The sequence below is a fragment of the Aspergillus puulaauensis genome, chromosome 4 (genome assembly GCF_016861865.1).
Source record: "Aspergillus puulaauensis MK2 DNA, chromosome 4, nearly complete sequence".
In the NCBI taxonomy this organism is placed as follows: Eukaryota; Fungi; Ascomycota; class Eurotiomycetes; order Eurotiales; family Aspergillaceae; genus Aspergillus; species Aspergillus puulaauensis.
The window spans coordinates 308,817-326,641 of NC_054860.1; the positions used below are offsets into that span (position 1 = coordinate 308,817).

At 49.2% G+C, this 17,825-nt stretch overlaps 9 protein-coding genes across 9 annotated transcripts; 7 read left to right on the forward strand and 2 right to left on the reverse strand.

The window, feature by feature from the left end:
* Positions 1 to 300: 300 nt before the first annotated feature.
* On the reverse strand, positions 301 to 1,555 carry APUU_40129A (cytochrome P450; the record flags this gene model as incomplete). Its single annotated transcript, XM_041703167.1, has 4 exons — positions 301 to 513; positions 564 to 857; positions 910 to 1,089; positions 1,142 to 1,555. 4 exons carry the CDS (start codon positions 1,553 to 1,555, stop codon positions 301 to 303), a joined length of 1,101 nt encoding a protein of 366 aa, XP_041555879.1.
* Positions 1,556 to 3,190: 1,635 nt separating this feature from the next.
* Positions 3,191 to 4,080, reverse strand: APUU_40130A (uncharacterized protein; the record flags this gene model as incomplete). The annotated part of the gene is made up of 2 exons (XM_041703168.1): positions 3,191 to 3,547; positions 3,601 to 4,080. 2 exons carry the CDS (start codon positions 4,078 to 4,080, stop codon positions 3,191 to 3,193), a joined length of 837 nt encoding a protein of 278 aa, XP_041555880.1.
* A 186-nt stretch (positions 4,081 to 4,266) lies between these two features.
* Positions 4,267 to 5,337, forward strand: APUU_40131S (amidohydrolase family protein; the record flags this gene model as incomplete). Its single annotated transcript, XM_041703169.1, has 1 exon — positions 4,267 to 5,337. The coding sequence occupies one exon, from the start codon at positions 4,267 to 4,269 to the stop codon at positions 5,335 to 5,337; it is 1,071 nt and encodes a 356-aa protein (XP_041555881.1).
* A 578-nt stretch (positions 5,338 to 5,915) lies between these two features.
* Positions 5,916 to 7,601, forward strand: APUU_40132S (uncharacterized protein; the record flags this gene model as incomplete). Its single annotated transcript, XM_041703170.1, has 3 exons — positions 5,916 to 6,149; positions 6,201 to 7,295; positions 7,557 to 7,601. The coding sequence occupies 3 exons, from the start codon at positions 5,916 to 5,918 to the stop codon at positions 7,599 to 7,601; spliced, it is 1,374 nt and encodes a 457-aa protein (XP_041555882.1).
* Positions 7,602 to 8,372: 771 nt separating this feature from the next.
* On the forward strand, positions 8,373 to 8,671 carry APUU_40133S (uncharacterized protein; the record flags this gene model as incomplete). The annotated part of the gene is made up of 2 exons (XM_041703171.1): positions 8,373 to 8,442; positions 8,526 to 8,671. 2 exons carry the CDS (start codon positions 8,373 to 8,375, stop codon positions 8,669 to 8,671), a joined length of 216 nt encoding a protein of 71 aa, XP_041555883.1.
* A 188-nt stretch (positions 8,672 to 8,859) lies between these two features.
* Positions 8,860 to 10,192, forward strand: APUU_40134S (uncharacterized protein; the record flags this gene model as incomplete). The annotated part of the gene is made up of 3 exons (XM_041703172.1): positions 8,860 to 9,132; positions 9,192 to 9,350; positions 9,404 to 10,192. The coding sequence occupies 3 exons, from the start codon at positions 8,860 to 8,862 to the stop codon at positions 10,190 to 10,192; spliced, it is 1,221 nt and encodes a 406-aa protein (XP_041555884.1).
* A 1,152-nt stretch (positions 10,193 to 11,344) lies between these two features.
* On the forward strand, positions 11,345 to 11,990 carry APUU_40135S (uncharacterized protein; the record flags this gene model as incomplete). Its single annotated transcript, XM_041703173.1, has 3 exons — positions 11,345 to 11,575; positions 11,662 to 11,841; positions 11,904 to 11,990. The coding sequence occupies 3 exons, from the start codon at positions 11,345 to 11,347 to the stop codon at positions 11,988 to 11,990; spliced, it is 498 nt and encodes a 165-aa protein (XP_041555885.1).
* A 1,446-nt stretch (positions 11,991 to 13,436) lies between these two features.
* Positions 13,437 to 15,051, forward strand: APUU_40136S (putative MFS transporter; the record flags this gene model as incomplete). Its single annotated transcript, XM_041703175.1, has 3 exons — positions 13,437 to 13,686; positions 13,738 to 13,999; positions 14,055 to 15,051. The coding sequence occupies 3 exons, from the start codon at positions 13,437 to 13,439 to the stop codon at positions 15,049 to 15,051; spliced, it is 1,509 nt and encodes a 502-aa protein (XP_041555886.1).
* Positions 15,052 to 15,856: 805 nt separating this feature from the next.
* APUU_40137S (uncharacterized protein) lies at positions 15,857 to 17,266 on the forward strand (the record flags this gene model as incomplete). The annotated part of the gene is made up of 3 exons (XM_041703176.1): positions 15,857 to 16,826; positions 16,887 to 17,012; positions 17,070 to 17,266. 3 exons carry the CDS (start codon positions 15,857 to 15,859, stop codon positions 17,264 to 17,266), a joined length of 1,293 nt encoding a protein of 430 aa, XP_041555887.1.
* Between the last annotated feature and the right edge of the window lie 559 nt (positions 17,267 to 17,825).

The following is a 17,825-nucleotide window of genomic DNA, read 5'->3' on the forward strand; positions in this document are numbered from 1 at the left end:
ATAGTGCATGTGGGCCTTGCTATCAACTATTACGACGCCGGAATACAAGGGCTGATACAACGAATGCAGTCAAGATATGTGATTATATACAACAGTATTGAGTGGTAGATGACTAGCTCATTACGAAATGCCACCGACACGAAATATGACCGATCAGGCGTCCACTAATACTATTTCTGGTATTGAAGCAGAATGCTATTTAGTAGGAATCCCACAGTTAATGACGCAACGAAGGGAACTTGTACACAACACTGTGTGCTGCCCAGAAACTGATAGAACCACAACTGGCCCTGAGCAAAGTCAATGCTCGTATCTCGCAAGAATGTTCCTTTGGGCCTGAAGCTCAGCCTCAAAGACCTTTTGATGATTTTGAGTCCTCGGAGTTATATTCACTGGGAACCTTTTGGGAGAGAAGACAAACCCGTCTGTATACGCAGTTTTTGGATCCCAGTCAATGTCTAGATTCTTTTCGGAGATATCAAAGCCCCAAGTAATCTTGGCCATATTGAGCATCTGAAATGACGTTAGTGAAGGATACGGCTATACTGGGATGGCGCACGTACCAAGGAGTTCTCTGCCAGTCGTTGGCCAGGGCACACGCGACGCCCTGCCCCAAAGCTATATGTAGTTCTCCGATGATCATTCCCCTCTCCGTTTTCCACCGAGCCAAACCTGTTGTTCAGAAAGCGGTCAGGCGAGAATTCGTCACCTGCAGTGTACTCTTCTTTCTCTCGGTGGATGGACCATGTATTTGCAAAGACAATTGTTCCTTTGGGAAGGCAGTAGCCTTCATAATAGTCATCTTGGATTAGCATATGTGGGATACCACCAGGGGCAACAGGGCGCCATCGCAGTGTCTACACCAAATAGTTAATGAAGGAGTCCGTCTATGAAGGGTTGTTTGCCTACCTCGTTCATGCAGGCTCTCAAATACGGTAATTTGTCCAGATCGCCAAAGGTTGGTGAGCGTTCAGTGCCACAGATGCTGTCTAGTTCATCTCGGGCTCTTATAAGCGCGGCCGGATTGCTGATAATTCCCAGTATATAGGAGAGTAGGGTCGACGCGGTAGTATCAGATCCCGCCTCCATCTTTCGTTGATTAGCATTTCCAAGTCACGTCACGGGCTCTGCCATAACTCACCAGGATTCCACCAAGATAAGCAACATGCTCATCATCCAGTCCGGTTTTGGGTTGGTCCTGTAGGACTCGTTCCATGAAGGAGCCTGTTGTAGCCCCCCTGGCAATCCCAGCTTTTGTTTCTTCCATCAACCCAAAGTACAAGGATCGTTGTTCAGCCCGAATAGCCTTTGCCTTAATCTTCCAGCTAGCGAAGACCTGTGGTAAATATTTTAGCCAGGGGAATGCATCCACCGGGGGTGTGGCACCCGGCTCCAAGATAGAAGTGAATTGTTCCTGCGCGTGATAAAGCGCTCGAACCTTGGGCGAATTGAATTCAGCTCCACGTTGTCCAAATACAGAAGCTAAAATCACGGCAGTAGAATATCGTCTGATATGGTCGTAGTATCCGTCGGGGTCCTGGAGAAGTTGGCACATTGTCTGCGTCGCTTCTGCGTTCTGGATTGGAAAAACATCATCAACAGCCTTTACGTTTAAGAGGGCCTGTACTGTTTTTCGAAGCAACCGCCACCCTGGACCATGCGGGACCAAGAGAATATGAGTTTGGTTTGGGCAAATAAGATCATTGCCAACATGATTTTCTGGACGGCTTGAATATATCGCTCCTCTTTTGTCAAAAAGCCTTTTGCATATTTATGAGAATTGTTCGATTTCTGTTCCTGGGAAGCACTTACTCCTTGACATGTTTCCAACTATTGAGAACAACCACGTTTTGAGGGCCCAGTTTGAGTCCGACGATTGAACCGTATTGGTGGGACCATTCATGGAACCTAGTGCAGTCAGTAGGAGCTATTACAACGTGTTTGTTTGCAATATGGCACTACTTCAGAAAGGGCTTCGACAGTGGCAGCTGATGGAGGTTCCCAACAAACGGTAAAGTAGCTGGACCAGGAGGGAAATTGCTGGGTCGTCTGCCTGCCCAAAAGTATTTCCAAAAAAATGCGATTGTTGCACATCCACAGAGGGCAACGAGCAAATGGAGCGTCGTTAACACGAGCATTATCTTGTCCCTGGATAAGATAAATAAGGTGAAGGTATAATGTACCGGGAATCCAACTCAGGGATCGTCGCGGTAGGTTGACGCAATACATATGCTTTTATATATTCATTTTACCAAGCCCCCCGTGTCTCTACCCAGCGCCTACCAAGCCCATGTATACGCTTCCCACATCATCAAGTGCGGGGAAGTGGACGATCATTCAATCGATATCAATATCGATGCAAGCTTGTCTTCTAGACGGACAATAGTAACTCAATTCTAAATTGCGGGGAAATACAGCCAGAATGGCCGACCAGATCAGGAATAGTGCAAATCATAACAATGCCTCCGGGAAGGCTTTCCGACAGAAACACAGCATGCACACTCTAAGTTGGAGAGTTTCATGGTGTATCACAATAGGTCGGCCTGTGCTCAGGGCCATTTCCTTTCCTGCGTATCACAACGCATGAGGATGTATGTAGTTTGGGGAGGTCCTGGAACACCGCATTCCATTGAAACCTCATGCTGCGGGGACCCCGCTTTGAGTGACCGGGTGTCCCACATAAAAGTCCCGGGCTTTTAATAAAAAAAATTGCGATTAAATCTGATAAAACCTGTATAGAGTCTTTCACTAAAGTTTCCGCTAACGTGTAACTGGAGAATTTCAAAAACAGATACACATGTGCCACTTGGGCTGCGTCCCCGAAAGCCTCTAATGTGACTCAGGATTCTTCAGGGACTGATGATCCGGTGGCATGCAGCCATTCAATGGAGGGAGAATCCAAATGGCCTCTTGGTGGGGGAGCGGCTCTGGGCATTATTACTACCTGATGGACTGTTATGTTAGTCTTTTCCTTTGAGCTTTGTGTCTTGAATAAAAGTAGGACAATCAACCCAAGATACGATATCTTTCATACAATCATTATCATTGTCAGGTACCGCAGCTAGCTAGTAGGGCTAGATCTCAAAGGTAAGCCAATACGCTTATAGATGAAACAGTAATCCTTTCATAAGTAGTGAAACAGATCTTCATCTAACAAAATCCCGCCCAAACTGGCCGTGAAAACTATTCTTTAGACGACGACTCTTTCAATATCCTTGCTTTTGGCACCGGCATCCAGGCCATGTTCTTTATATGCTGCGATAATCTCCCTCCTGGTAAGCTCCTCGGCGCTTGGGTCTGTCTGCCTCGGACAGCACTGCACCACCTCGCGTGTATAAAGCACCAAGTCAAATTTGCTCAACATGCGATAGAACAGTTCGTTGTTCCTGTTTGAGCTGGCGTCAAATGAGATAGGCTCTTCACAGGACCAGTAAACCCGAGATCGGGTGTTAAATGCGAATTCGACTCGATTACAGAAAAGCAACAGTTCAAAGAGCCTTTCCATCCGGATACCGTCATATCCTGATTCTTGCATCTTCCCATCGGGCTGTATATTGCGTATTAGCTATAGAGCATCCAAATGACTGAGTTGCAACTCACCGGGATACTAGAGGTTGAAGCACCATCGCCGCCCATTGCGTGACTGATATGAAACAGTCCAATGTTCCGAATGGGAGGTTGTTGGACTAGCATCCTGCGCCAGCTTGCGTCCTTTCTTACAAATCGAGCCCTGGCTGAGGCGTCTTTGGTGATGGCCATGTCGGAAAAGTCGAACTCGAAGCGCTGTTGTCTTCCCTTGGCAGGGAAGATGGAAGGAAAAGCCTCCTTCAGTAGCGGGTTTGGAGTCTTTTGATCTGTTCCCCATTCAGAGTCTTTGATCGGAGTGAAGAAAAGAGCTTTCTGGATTGACGGCGATTTGTTGATCAGGTTGACCCAACGGTGACAGACCCGTTGGGCGGATGTGAGAAGCGAGCGCATGTCCATCTGCACCAGGATCATCTCTAGGAGCTCTGGCGAGTCCAGCACTTGGTCCTTTGCAGAATTCATTGTTGCAGGTTGGCATGCAGGTAAAAGGTGCATATGTGTCAGTCAGAGCATCAGATAAACAGGCAGAAGTGCAGGGACACGTGTGCACTGGTACAGCACAATTACCATAATTACCATACGGGATTAGTAACGCCGAGCGAATCCGACAAGTTCCGACGGAAGTATAAATTATGCACTTTTCAAACTTGCACTTCATCAACCCCACACACAATATCCGTCATGTCGACTGACTCTACCACAATCACTGCCATTACCAACGTGCGGATCTTCGATGGCAAGACGATTCAAGATCCCAGCATACTCATCATCAATGGCGATGTAATCGGACGCCCTGACACAACCCCCGATGAAACCATCGATGCTGGGGGGCTGATACTCCTCCCTGGCTTGATCGATGCCCACGTTCATCTCACCAGCCGCGACGACCTCGCAAAAATGGCCAAATATGGCGTCACGACTGCGTTTGACATGGCCACCTGGCCAGCCGAACTACTCAACTCCCTCCGCAACCAAAAGGGGGTTACCGATATTCGCGGCTGTGGCCTCGCTGCTACAGCCCCAGGCAGCACACACAGCCGCATACCAACCATGCCCCAAGACGCACTTGTATCGACTCTTGTCGAAGCAGAAGAATTTGTCGAGAGGCAAATCGCGGAGGGTGCAGACTACATCAAGATCGTCGCGGACGTGCCCGGGCCCACTCAAGAGTGCCTCGACGCATTGGTTATAGCGGCCCATTGTCGCAATAGGCTTGCTATTGCCCATGCCGTGAGTCTGGAAGCGACTCGCATGGCGCAGGCTGCGAATGTCGATGTCATAACCCATGCTCCGCTGGACGGGCTGATGAGTGATGCAGAGGTGCAGAAAATGGTCCAGGAAGGCCGGCTCTCGATCCCGACTTTGACCATGATGAAGGGCGTTTCACGTATACGAGGGAAATATGAGTATGCCCATGATACCGTTGCTGCTTTGTACCGTGCCGGTGTGCCAATTCTGGCTGGCACGGATGCGAACAGCGCCCCAGGCGTCCCAGCGAATGTGGCTCATGGTGTTGCTTTACATGAGGAGTTGGAGCTTCTTGTTAATTGTGGACTGTCAAATTCTGATGCCCTCCGCGCAGCCACGGAGCTACCGGCTAGTTACTTCAGACTCCATGACCGGGGAGTGATTGAAGTTGGCCGCAGAGCAGATCTTGTCTTGGTCAGGGGCAATCCATTAGAGAATATCCAAGCAACTCGGGAGATAGAAAGGATCTGGATTGCTGGGAAGGATTTGGATATTGGGAAATAATAAAAGTATTCTATTTGCCGAAATCCGTGCATGAAGTGGCGGATAATGACCAGTACTCCGTAATTTCTAGAATAGTATCCCGGAACTTTTTACTGCCTTATGATTCTCAATTTAGGTGAATTTTGCGACTTGTATATGGCTGCCCCGGCGATCATTACTCCCCCACCAAATTATTGGCGGACACTAGGGATCCGGCGATATCCATCGCATATCGATTTAGGGCACGCAAGGGCTATCCCGACAAGGAATGTTTCGGATCTCGCTCCAGTGATAGACAGCCCTGGTTTCTCGCCATCTTCCACTCGATTGGACAAAGGTTTCATGCAGACCACCAATGACATCGATCATTCCCATTGGCGTCACGAACAATTCCAGCGCCCTTGCATTGACCTATCTGTAACTGGGGAGGATTTTTGCTTTCCTGGTGCCTTATGGGGTCGTCGATGGAGCAGGGATTACCTGGCATCGGGATAAACAAGGTAGAAAAGGGGGGGGGACTATAAGACTGCGTTTGGTATCCGGGCACGCGATCATCAGAAGTTGCACTCTATTTCCTCTTACTCAACTGCGATTGAACGATGTCGGCTGGGGCTGATACGAAGGGAAGCCACAGCACTGCGGTGGAGGAGCCTCCATTGAAAGCGCATACCATTTTCTCTGAGAGGAGGAAGATTTGCTGCATCCTCACATGCACCAGCATGACCTTCCTGGGCCCCGTGGCTAGTACCGTGTACTTTCCGGCCCTAGGTCCACTGGCAGAGGCCCTGGGCGTCTCTCACAGCGACATCAACTTGACCCTAACGTCGTACAAGGTATAGGTAAGCCGGCCCCTGACAATAGATGTTCATCGCTAATTCGGACAGCTCATTCAAGCACTGGCGCCATTATTGACAGCCTCCGCTTCTGACAAGAAAGGGCGCAGGCCCATTTTTCTGTGGTGTCTGTTGGTTTTCTTGGGGAGTAATATCGGCCTCGCGCTCCAGACCAATTTCGTGGCACTTCTGCTGCTGCGCTGCTTGCAGAGTTTTGGCTCTAGTAGTGTGACCATTGTATCTGGAGCAGCAATTACCGATCTCGTTACTCGAGGCGAACGGGGCAAATATATGGTTTATTCGTCTCTAGGGCTGAATGCTGGGATGGCGATTGGGCCTATCATCGGCGGTATTCTGACTCAGTTCTGGGGCTGGAGGAGCATCTTCTGGTTCCTCGTTGTCATTACCAGCGTGCCATTCCTCATTGTAGTGTCGTTGTTCCCGGAGACCTGCCGGAGCATTGTTGGAGATGGTAGTATACCTCCCCAGCGGTGGAATAGGAACATTTCTGAGCTACTTCGGCCCAAGGATGGCAGGCCGATTAACCATGAGACGCAGGCAACCTTCAAACGCCGCCCGAGCGTATGGAATACATTAAGGATTCTCTGGGACAGGCATATATTGCTTCTCGCCACCTGCAGCGCTCTTTTCGCCTCTGGAGTTACCATTGTTTTGGCAACAATTCCAACCATGATGGAGAGAAAGTACGAGTTCAACCCCCTCCAGGTCGGGCTCTGCTATATTCCGTATGCGGTAGGCAGTTTAACAACACGGTGGACCGCGGGCAGTCTCGTTGATTGGAACTTTAAACGCCATGCGAGCCGGGTGGGTATCTTGACAGAGCCCAACCGTCAATTCCCGCAACAGCTGCAGTTGATTCCAGTGGAAAAGGCTCGGTTGGAGCTACTCTTGCCGTTTTTATATCTCTCCTCCGTCATCATGGTAGCCTATGGGTGGACCATGAACTACCCCATCCATCTGTCCGGGCCGTTGGTCCTGCTGTTCTTCCTGGGAAACGGTACGGCCGGGGTGAATAGTATTATCTCCACACTGATGGTTGATCTTCATATAAACCAGCCAGGCTCCGTTTTAGCCGCGGCCAACGCCTTCAAGAATCTGTGTGGGGCTGCCGCCGCTGCTGCTGCTGTACCTATGGTTGATTATTTAGGGTTTGGGTGGTCTTCTGTGGTTGTGTCTGGGTTATGGATCCTGATTTCACCGGGACTCTGGCTGCTATATTGTCACGGGCATAGATGGAGACAAGCGAACAGTCCGTGCGTGGATTGACGTCTAATATAGTTTCGAATTTTCATTTTTTTTTTTTTTTTTTCAACTTTTTATTTCAAGCAAAAATAACACGCGGGACCGACCATTGAGCTCAGTGAGCACAGCCCTCTAAAGTGATAGAAGAGGCCAACGTTACGTACAATTGAGCAGCCGGCTATCTATTAATCGTCGTGTATTCATTATTATAATTATGCTAGCATGGCATTAGGAATACTCCGTCGCACTACGGATACTAGAAGCATTGTTCTTTTCCATACTGGCGATAAGGAAGCCGGTTACACTTGCCCATCTTTCCAACCAACTCTTGATACCTTCTGCTGTTAAAAGAGATATGGTAAGTTTTACCTCTGTGCTAAAAGTGAAAGATGCCCCTGACTGGCTTCCAGAGAGTAAATATTATTTATTCTCAACCCACCGGAGTCAAGTCCAGGAAGAAGCAATACTTGCCAAGGCGTGAAGGATTGAGATCCAGAGGCCTCATGGGGTGATGGCACGGCCTTTGCGGTCGTGACAGCTCTGTGCCATTGTCCTGCAGGTACCAAGCATTACAATGCTCTCTTGGCTACTTAAAGTGCTTGTCGCCCCACAGCATCCGAACATCAACAAGGATATATACGGGCAGTCCGTGGTGAAGGGTTCGTTATCTGGTTCGGTCCCGGCATTCAGGGGCTGAATCCACAAAATGCCAGACCATTCGTATTTCCCTTTAGCCGGATCCCTGATCTGCCGATGATTCGTTCATACCAGGGCGCAGTGGAGTCCCCAATAAGCACGCGGGGCTGCTGCGGATAAATCACATCAGAAGTTCAGCTGAGCTCGATGACAGCCTCTTCGCAGGCTGCCTTTGAGTTCAACCAGTGCATGACCTGTGACCAGAAAACCTGTCCGAGCAGTAACAACAGGTCAGTGCTTTGAATTACTTAAACAGCTGGAAAAATGGAAACACGCATTCCGCGAGAGAAATCCCAAAAGCCTGCTCCACGGAGGAAGAAGTGGGCTCCGAAGAGTAAGAGCGGGTGCATAACTTGCAGGTAGAATCTGTGCTCCATGTGCCGGTGATCAGAAAATCCCAGGCTAACCTCGCCACAGAATCAGAAGAGTCAAGTGTGACGAAGAGAAGCCACATTGTCGACGATGCGTCTCAACAGGTCGAAAATGTGATGGATTTGGAGGGAATTTTCGATATGTGTCGGCTGAGCTTGGAGAGCATCAGCATTCTGGTGTCGTCGGATTGACACACGACAATATTGCTCCTACTCAACTGCCGATTCGTAGCTGTCACCCATGTCGGCAACCTTTGACTGAAAGCCTGCCTTCCACGGCGGTGGCACGTCGATGTACACACATTGGCAAGCGGGCCCAAGGATTCCCACTGCAGTACCCTTTGGCAGAATATTGGAATGACCACTGCCTGCCTTTCGTCATGAATAAGTTCTTATTTGACATGGCCACGAGCGTATACAACGCCATCCCCTGTGTGATCTCAAAAGCGGACGAAAGATCTGCTCTTTACCGAGTCTGCAACGCCGTTGGGTTTGCTTATATGGCCAATGCAAACCGGTCGATCGACACTGCCATCAACCGATCAAGGGCGTATGGCGCCGCCCTCGCGGCCATACATTCGGCCGTGCGTGGCCCTCAACAACGCAAGAGCGACGATACCCTATTAGGAGTCTGGCTATTGAGCCTGTACGAGGTAAGACATGCAAGCCAAGAGATTATCCGGATTGAGTTTACTGACACGTGTGCATGAAGCTCCTCTTGGGTGCACGAGAAGGCGTCAATGCTGCGGCCGAATATTCAGGGTGGGATATCCATAGCCGCGCGCTGACCGAGTTGATTCGCCTGGGTGGTACAGAGCGTTTTGCTAGGCGCGATGGGCGGAATGTGTTCTGGATTGTCTATAATACTGTGGTGAGTCTAGTCATTCCAGGTTTCCTTGATTCTGCTAATGACAGCTGTGTTAGCAAATCCAAGCCCTTTTAACTGGCCAGGAGTGTCCCAAAGAGAGCTGCATATGGATTCGTGAGGTCTACGCCCATTGTGACCGATCCGAACATACAGTAGTTCGAGCCAGCATTTTCGCCTACCACTGCAGCCATATTTGCAGCCGTATTCGACGACTGATCAGCGCAGGCGATCTTGACAAGCTGCTATCGAGTTCAGCGTTAATCCTGCGAGATATTGACGGAGTGGAGAAAGCAGCGTATCCTTTATCGCATGAGAGGCCTATCACGGATTGTGTTATAGACCCGCCATTGACACCTTACACGGCCCCGTCTCGCATAAACTTGCGTTATGTCGGCGTCTATACCTACCAAAGCAACTGCAGGATGCAACTCTCGTGCAATGCCAAGGAATTCCTGCTGCACGCATCCAGAGCAGCTTCTTGTACGCCTCAGCAGCGAATTCTCTTCGCCCAATATCAAGATCGCTGCGTTGAAGAATTTCGATCTGTTGCGAACAAAGTCTTGATCGTCATGATTACGGTGCTCGATATCGACTTTCTTACCATATTCGATCCACTCAAGGGACCAGGGCACGTCAAGAACTTGTCTCGGCTTGTCGACTGGCCGGACGCAATCCGTGTACTGTGGCCGGTGGTTCAGTGGCCGCTACGATTGATTGCCGCATCTCCTCTGTCTTTAGACTGGCAGAGAAGCGCGGCAAACGAGATCTTGAACTCGATGAATGAGCAACTCGGGATTATGCGATCCTTGGGAACTCTGTATTCCTCGGGCATGCATGTTCCCTAGCCGATCGTAGACTTTTACATTTATCCAAAAATTTGCAGTATTGGTTTATTCCATTGGCAATTCATATTCCTCATTGGCCCTGCAATCGCGGCGTAAACCAGCCCACGTTTTAATTCCATGCAAGATTGAAGCTTCCTCGGCTGGAGTTGAGACCGCCTATTTGGCAAGGCTCAATTGATTGATTGATTGATCGATTCATTCATAGACGGGTCTGTCAGCTTATGGCCGAGTGCCGGAAAAGGCCCGTATCTAGCAGCGAGCTACTCCGCTAGGGCGATCTAACTCCACGAGACTGGTCAGCGCTCGGTTGGGTTGATTGGTCGACTCGTTCAAGCTGACATTGAAGCTTGTTGGAAGGCTTTAGGCTGATTGGCCTGTTCGCTTAGGTGGGCCCTCTGATAAGATCTGCAATAAGGATATTGTAGAGCATTGGACCCAGAAAGGGCTTGAACAATTGACGTAGGGTCTGCTCTTGGTGCCCACCCATAGAACCCGTTGCTTGAAAAAGATCAAAGCTATAATTGAGCTCACCAGCCGGTGCTAACTCTCTCGATCATAAGTCAGTCATAACACATGAGCTTGATCATGCTCATTAGCTTGAGAATGCAACGCTGCACCTTTCCCAGTGACAAGGCTAGATGTTTCTCAGCAGGATCGTCAACCGCAGCTGGAACTCAAACCAAGCGGCTGAAAGATCTTCAGCACTTTTGATGCAATCGCAGGGCCTTGATGGTAGACCTAGATCCGCTCGTCTGCACCAGCATTATCCACCCGCTGACAGCACAGCAGCCCTCAGGGAAATCTTGCCAAGTTCGGCCAAATGTTGAGGCTGTTGTGCTGATCACAATGACAGATATTCAGCTGCCGTGACTTGACTGCGCCCCGGGTCCGTTTATAGAGCATCAATGCCATTCTCGGTTGACATCTGAGGTGAGATGTCGGTGCAGATCTCAATGGCGCCGCCAGAGAAACATGAAAGTAAAATTCTCCTGCCTCTATAGTTATGTAATCTGTCAGGCTCGTGTGGGTATATAAAGGTGCCCTCTTCCACCGTCCTTACCGTCCATAACTAGCCAGCATCTTCAGTCTCAGAACTCCTTTACTACAGACGCATTGCAATCCCTCTTACATCGACCTTCATTCCACATCACAATGAGAATCGCTGCACTATTATTTGCAGCTGCTCAGCTGGCTTGTGTCTCAGGCGCTACCATTGTCCGCCGCGATGATATATTCGATAGCCCTACCTGCGGCATTGGCGGCAGTGACATCTTTCTCCATCACGCCGACCTAGAATCGACAGTGGAGAAATTTGCTAAATGGGTTGAGGCCGGAGCAGATGGTCAAGTGGCAGCTGATGGCAAATTCCACGACAAACTCTCGGTACGTGCCAGCAGCTTTGGAATATATTCATCTTAACCCCGTCCTTGCAGCTATATTTGTTCCAGCAGGAACTAATCTACTATTAGTATGACGGTGAGAGCGTCACCCTCTTTGCCTGTGATTACAAGTCGCACGGCTCAGGGAGTGTTATCACCGGCAGCCTGGTGCGTGGAGCGCTGGGTGCGGGTGGTTTCCTTGACGAGCAATGCAAGAACGACAATGCCGGGTATGAGAGCAGCAATGATCTCAACATTGGTCGCACCACGGTATGTTTACCCGCCCATGAGCCTGCCCTTGCTCGTATGTCAGTTCTTTGAAGCTAACATAGGCTTACCTCCTCACAGAAAGGCGATCACTTTTGCTAGATCAGTTAGCTAGAGACCGTGGCAGTGTCCCGATGCTTGGTGATTTGTAACTGTTACTTCTTTTTCACATGGATCAGGATGGAAAGAACCATAGGTGCTGTTTTTCTGGGGCTGTGGGCACTACCCTAGCTGCGGTAAGGAGTAGCTTGTTTGTGAGGATTAGATGCATGGGTTAACGGCCGGAGTGTCTGAAGTTATCTGAGTGGCCAGAGGGTGGTCACTTGATTCTGTTTCTCCCTCAGTATATTACAGTGTTTGAGGAGATAGATACACTTCGTCTCCTTTCCCTCTTTTTGGCTTTATTCTTATGTACCAAATGGGACAGTCTTGAGTTCACGTCGCATTATAATAAACCGGAAATCGATTATTTCACGTACATCCTACTGTTGGGCAGCAACTGTATGACCATACCTGCTACACATGAGATTGTGGGAAATACCACTCAACAGCGTCCTCGCAGATGGTATCTTTCGGGGACTCCCGATGGTCAGAACAAGGTAGACTATCAATTGGCTGCATGGTTGGCCCCACAGCATGTTCAACCTACAGTTAGGCAATGATCTGGCGGACGGGAAATCTTTAGGGCTGCAATAAGCACCTGGCGGCGCCTCGAGATACTAACCATCAATGACCTCAATGATAATATACGAGGACTTTGTTCGCTTCCTTGTTTCCCAGCCAGTGCCCTAGAGCACCATGCGGTAACTTGACAGTCTCTGGCAGAATTTGATTTGCCTTTGTGAATATCCCGTATGCTTCATTTATGGGTGGATTCAAGAATCTGTGTATGTGAGTCGATATGGTGATTCAGATAATGATTTGTCGAGTCGTCAAGCGAGCCGTCGACGTTCTCATCAATGTGTGGCTAACATGGACTCGATGCTTATTCGCACCTTTTGGCGTACGAGCGAAACCAGAAAGAAAGTATAAGGGAGCAGCTGCAAGAAGGCGGCCTACCTTATAGAAAAGATCAAGCGTTTCGCAGATTCTCACAACTCGGAATCCAAGGTTTTACATTTCTGTCATTACCTTCTTACATAGCAATTGAGACTTGGGGTACTTGGGAGAAAGCAACCCTAATAGCCCGTTTTATATCCAACTCGGGGATGTCGGGAATGCCGGGTTATACACTGCGGGAATCCAAACCAAACAAAATATTTAGTTAGAAAGCTTCCAACAATTCAATTCCCGACGCAGGAGATGCTCTTTTCAACTCAAAAATGGCAGCTCATGTCTTGGCCCCGAGAAATCCCGCTGCGCGGGCGTTGAGCGTTGGATGTGCTCCACTGATAGATAAGCGTCCACGTCTCTAACTGGTGCGGCGGTTCTCCGAGTGCTATCAATGCTTATCGTTCCTGGCCCAATCTGTTAGTAACTAATGGAGTAATTACAGATCTAATCTCTATTCATATCTGGGGAGGTGTGCCATATATGAGCTGCAATGCTCTCTTGCAGCAGGGCTTCTTTACACCCACTACAATTCATGCTGGCCTGACATGCTGAACACTGCCAGCAGCATGGGTATCGTCAAGACACCAGAGGTATCGTCGCCCAAGGGTGTATCAGACAGCGATAGAACTGTCGAGGCAATCCAAACAGCGCTTGGGGATACCATCGACTCTCGTGCAGAGCGGGCGCTGGTGTGGAAATTCGACCTGCGCATCCTCCCAGTGCTGGCAGTCATGTATCTCTTCAACAGTCTCGACAAATCCAACCTAGGCAATGCGAAAACCGCGGGGTTGGAAGGTAATAACTGCCCAGCCTATTCACTAGTAAATTATTAACGGAAATAATCAGATACGCTCCGGCTGCAGGGTAACCAGTATAATCTGATCCTCAGCATCTTCTTCATCCCCTATGTCTTGACTGCGCCTTTCCTCGCTGTGTTGGGCAAAAAATACGGTCCGAATATCGTGTTGCCGTGCATGATGCTAACATTCGGCTTATGCACCGTCCTGGTTGTTGCTGTCTTTAACTTTGGAGGACTATTGGCGATCAGATGGTTCCTGGGGATGTCGGAGAGCGCCTTCTTCCCCCTCGTCATCTACTACCTCACCACGTATGCAATTCGCCATTCCACCTTTACTAGCTGGCATTTCTGACTGGACAGTTAGATTCTATCGTAGGGGAGAGCTCGCGCGCCGCCTTGCAATCTTCTATGCGGCACAAAGCATTGCCTCTGCATTCTCCGGCCTGCTAGCCTTCGGCGTCTTCCGCATCGACTCTGGCCCCCTGGCGTCATGGCGCTACCTCTTTCTCATCGAGGGCGGCGGGACTGTTCTGTTCGCGATTTTCGCGCTCTGGTATCTGCCAAGGTCGTCTACCGAAGCTACATTCCTGTCGGACGACGAGAAAACCTTGGCCTTTAGGCGGATGCAGCTCGACAGCTCCGCAGTTGTCAATGAACGCTTGAACATCCGAGACTCTCTTCGCATCTTCAAACACGGTACAAGCTGGGCAATCATCGGCATACAGATCTGCCTCGGGGTGCCCCTTCAGTCAGTCCAGCTTTTTCTACCCGTTATCATCAAAAGACTGGGATACGACACGGTCAAGACAAATCTGTACACAGTTGCACCCAATGTATCGGGCGCGGTCATGCTCTTGATTCTGGCATTCTGCAGCGACTGGACGCGGTGGCGATTCCCGTTCGTGGCACTTGGGTTCCTGTTCACGTTTATTGGAATGGTTATCTTCGTTTCCATTGATGTTGAGCGCGATATCAACGTCGCCTACTTCGCTTCGTTCATGATGACTTGGGGCACATCGGCCCCTTCTGTTTTACTAGACGCGTGGTACAATAACAACATCGCGAGTGAAGGGAAGAGGGTTGTTCTGACCAGTGTTGCTGTACCTATGGCTAATCTGATGGGCTTGGTGAGCTCCAACATCTTTCGCGACCAGGACTCCCCTAAATACTTGCCTGCTTTGATTACTACAGCCGCCTTCGGGGGAGCTGGTGTTGTTTTCACGCTTGCTCTCGGCCTTTGGATGATGTGTGATAATTCAAGGAGGAACCGGAGGCAGGGCACTGTTCTCACAGCCATGGATGTTCCAACAGAGATGCTGAAAGAAGGACCAGCGTCCGCAGATTTCCGTTGGTTTTATTAGACCCTTAGACTTCTCATTACTAAGCCTGAATTGAAACGGTTCAAATTTCGATAACTCGAATGTAGCCGATGTCCCATTATGTTCCATGCCCTGCGCACCGTAGTATATATGTGTATATATATGCTTTATCCAGCAGAAACACCGTGTAATAAAGGTTCACTGATCATTCTGTATGCTCTAAACCATGCATAATGTAGCTGATTCTGGCCACTCGTCATGCGATCGTCATGAGTCTTTATGCCATGGGTATACTGGACACACCGACTACGCCTCGCGGGCTTTCTGATGCGGCTGGGGCTTAGCACCTCGAAGGCCAGCACAAGGCTGAGATACATTATATGCGACAGCTCCGTTGAGCTTGCGACTATCCCATCATAGCAACTCCTTTAACGTCTCTTCTGTGAGTGCTGGTGCCGACAAATCCCTTAAAGCTTCATGGTTATACCGCCATTTACTCACTCGAGACACGTCTCTAATGCATACCCTCAAAGGTCCATTTTCAGATGGTTTTGGAATTCTGAGTCACTGTGACCCCTGTGCCGCATCCTGTTGGGAAGAGAATCTGTGAGCCTTGTGGTCAGCCGAAGTCTCAGCCTGATTGTCAACCAACAGCCAACAGCCTGTCGCTTAACGGCAGCGCCGCCCAAGGCTGATTGATGTGCTATCTAGACTGCGCTGGAACATGAAAGAACTAAAAGGTTGTCGAGTCAGCCTTGCAGTGCTCTCCTATATAATCAGGCAACTTTCCCGTTCCAGTCAGACTCTTTTATCTTCCAAAATCCCCAAACGCAACGCCAACCACAGAATGGACGCAATAACTGAGCGCATGAGAACGACTGGTTTCAGCGAAGAACCTGAAGAGCCAGAGCAGCTCTTATTCAATCCCCAACCAGGCAGTCTGCTGGACATAGGGGCACTTGACAACCTTCCTCGTTACCTCTTTCGTGTTGTCAGTCCTTTATCAGACGGTCGAACAGACGCCACATGGGTCCGCTCACAGGCTGCCTGCGACAATACTGACTCCTCCAAGAGAGACATCTTCTCCAACCTGGATAATGACGAGCTGGTAAGGGTAGCTTGTACCCTAAATCTCCATCTTCGATGGTGGCCAAAAGGTCGGTTCGAAGACAACTTTGTGTCTTGGACGAGCTCGCTCCTATTCGCCATTCAATACATCTACTACAGACACCAGGGCTCTCGGGACAGATCGAGCCTGGATGATATCGACCTGTATGTGATAGACACAGCGCAGTTCCCTCCTGGAACTTTCCTTCGAGATTTGGATCTGATCGAGGCCTTCCGCGAATCCGACACTCACCCCGAGGGCAGGGATTTGGAAGATTTATTGGCACTGCGAAACAGACCTGACTATTACTTTGGAGAATATCTCTCCCAAGGATCCTTAAAGATTGAGGGCAAGTGCCAAAGGATATCCGCTGCAACGATCCTTGACAACGGTTTACTACGCCGGTTGCAACCTGAATTCGGCGACATCTCAGCGACGCCTCCGGAGGGCAGGGCAGTCTGGGTGAGGGAAGTTAACCGTCTGCGCGATGTCCTCTATAGATCCAATACACATCCCCGGTTGTCATCGAACGAAGTGCGCATTCGCCTGCAGGCTGCTGAAGCGATTGTCCGCCAATGCGACCCCATCTGGCGGTTCCCTATTGCTATATATTTTGTCGCCCTGCTCGGTCCTGCATCGATGACTGATGATAGTGGAACTGCAATCGACAATGAGTTCTTCGCATTCTTCCGCTCTGAACTTTTCTACGGTACGTATAATATACCCAGGCGGCATAAGGAAGCGTCTCTAATCAATATCCCGCTACTAGAAGGACATAAGCAGTTCAGCCCCTCCGGATTCAGCGTCATCGCACCAAACACAATGCCTGAGCTTGAACGAGTTAAACAACTCATGCAAGAAGTCCAGAAGCACTGGCATTTGAGAAAGGCGCTAGGTTTGTGCATTGGTCGCGTACCTTTGGCCCTGTGCTATTCTAACATCGGAGCCCTAGGTTTTGCCCGCGACGCTCATACGAAAGTTCGAATATTGCGTATAATGGACACTGCAAGCCCGATTCATGTGGATGATACAAATGATGTGCTACGGTGTGCTGGCGAAAATATCTTATCTCGGCTGAGGGCCCTACAGGTTCTGTGTGGCGAGGTTATACAGGCCGTGGAATCGAACGAGGGACAGTTGGCTGACTGATGTTTGGTTTGATGGCGTTGGTTCTCATACTTATTCACTGTGTCGGAAGGTATATTAGAAGCAGCTTCGTCGACGATGAAGCTCTTGGACAGCAATGTTTACAGTTGTTTAATGCAGTACTTCAACACTCCGCATTTATATATAAATAAGAAAAATGAGATTAGGCTGGTAGTGTCTACAGTGGCGGGGGATGAGACGTTTAGCGTATACGAGTATCTTGAATGATAGGTATCATTAATTGATCTGCAGATAGAGAGTAGAGATACCTTGGAAAGATGTGGAAAATCTATTAAAAACTCAGAGTAGTTTCTTAAATACGATACCTATATCTAACGCGATGGGGATTACTGGGAAAGGGAGATTTTAAATACTATGCTATGTCTATGGAAGACCGGACAGTCTATTTAAAGTAATGATGATGCTGCGTTAGTATCAGGATATGCTATTCTGCAAAAATAAGAGAAGAAAATGGATATTATCTACTTTATTAAATCGTGTTCGCCCGTAAAGAAAGAGATATGCCCGTGTATATAATTAGGGAGATAGCATTAAACTACTA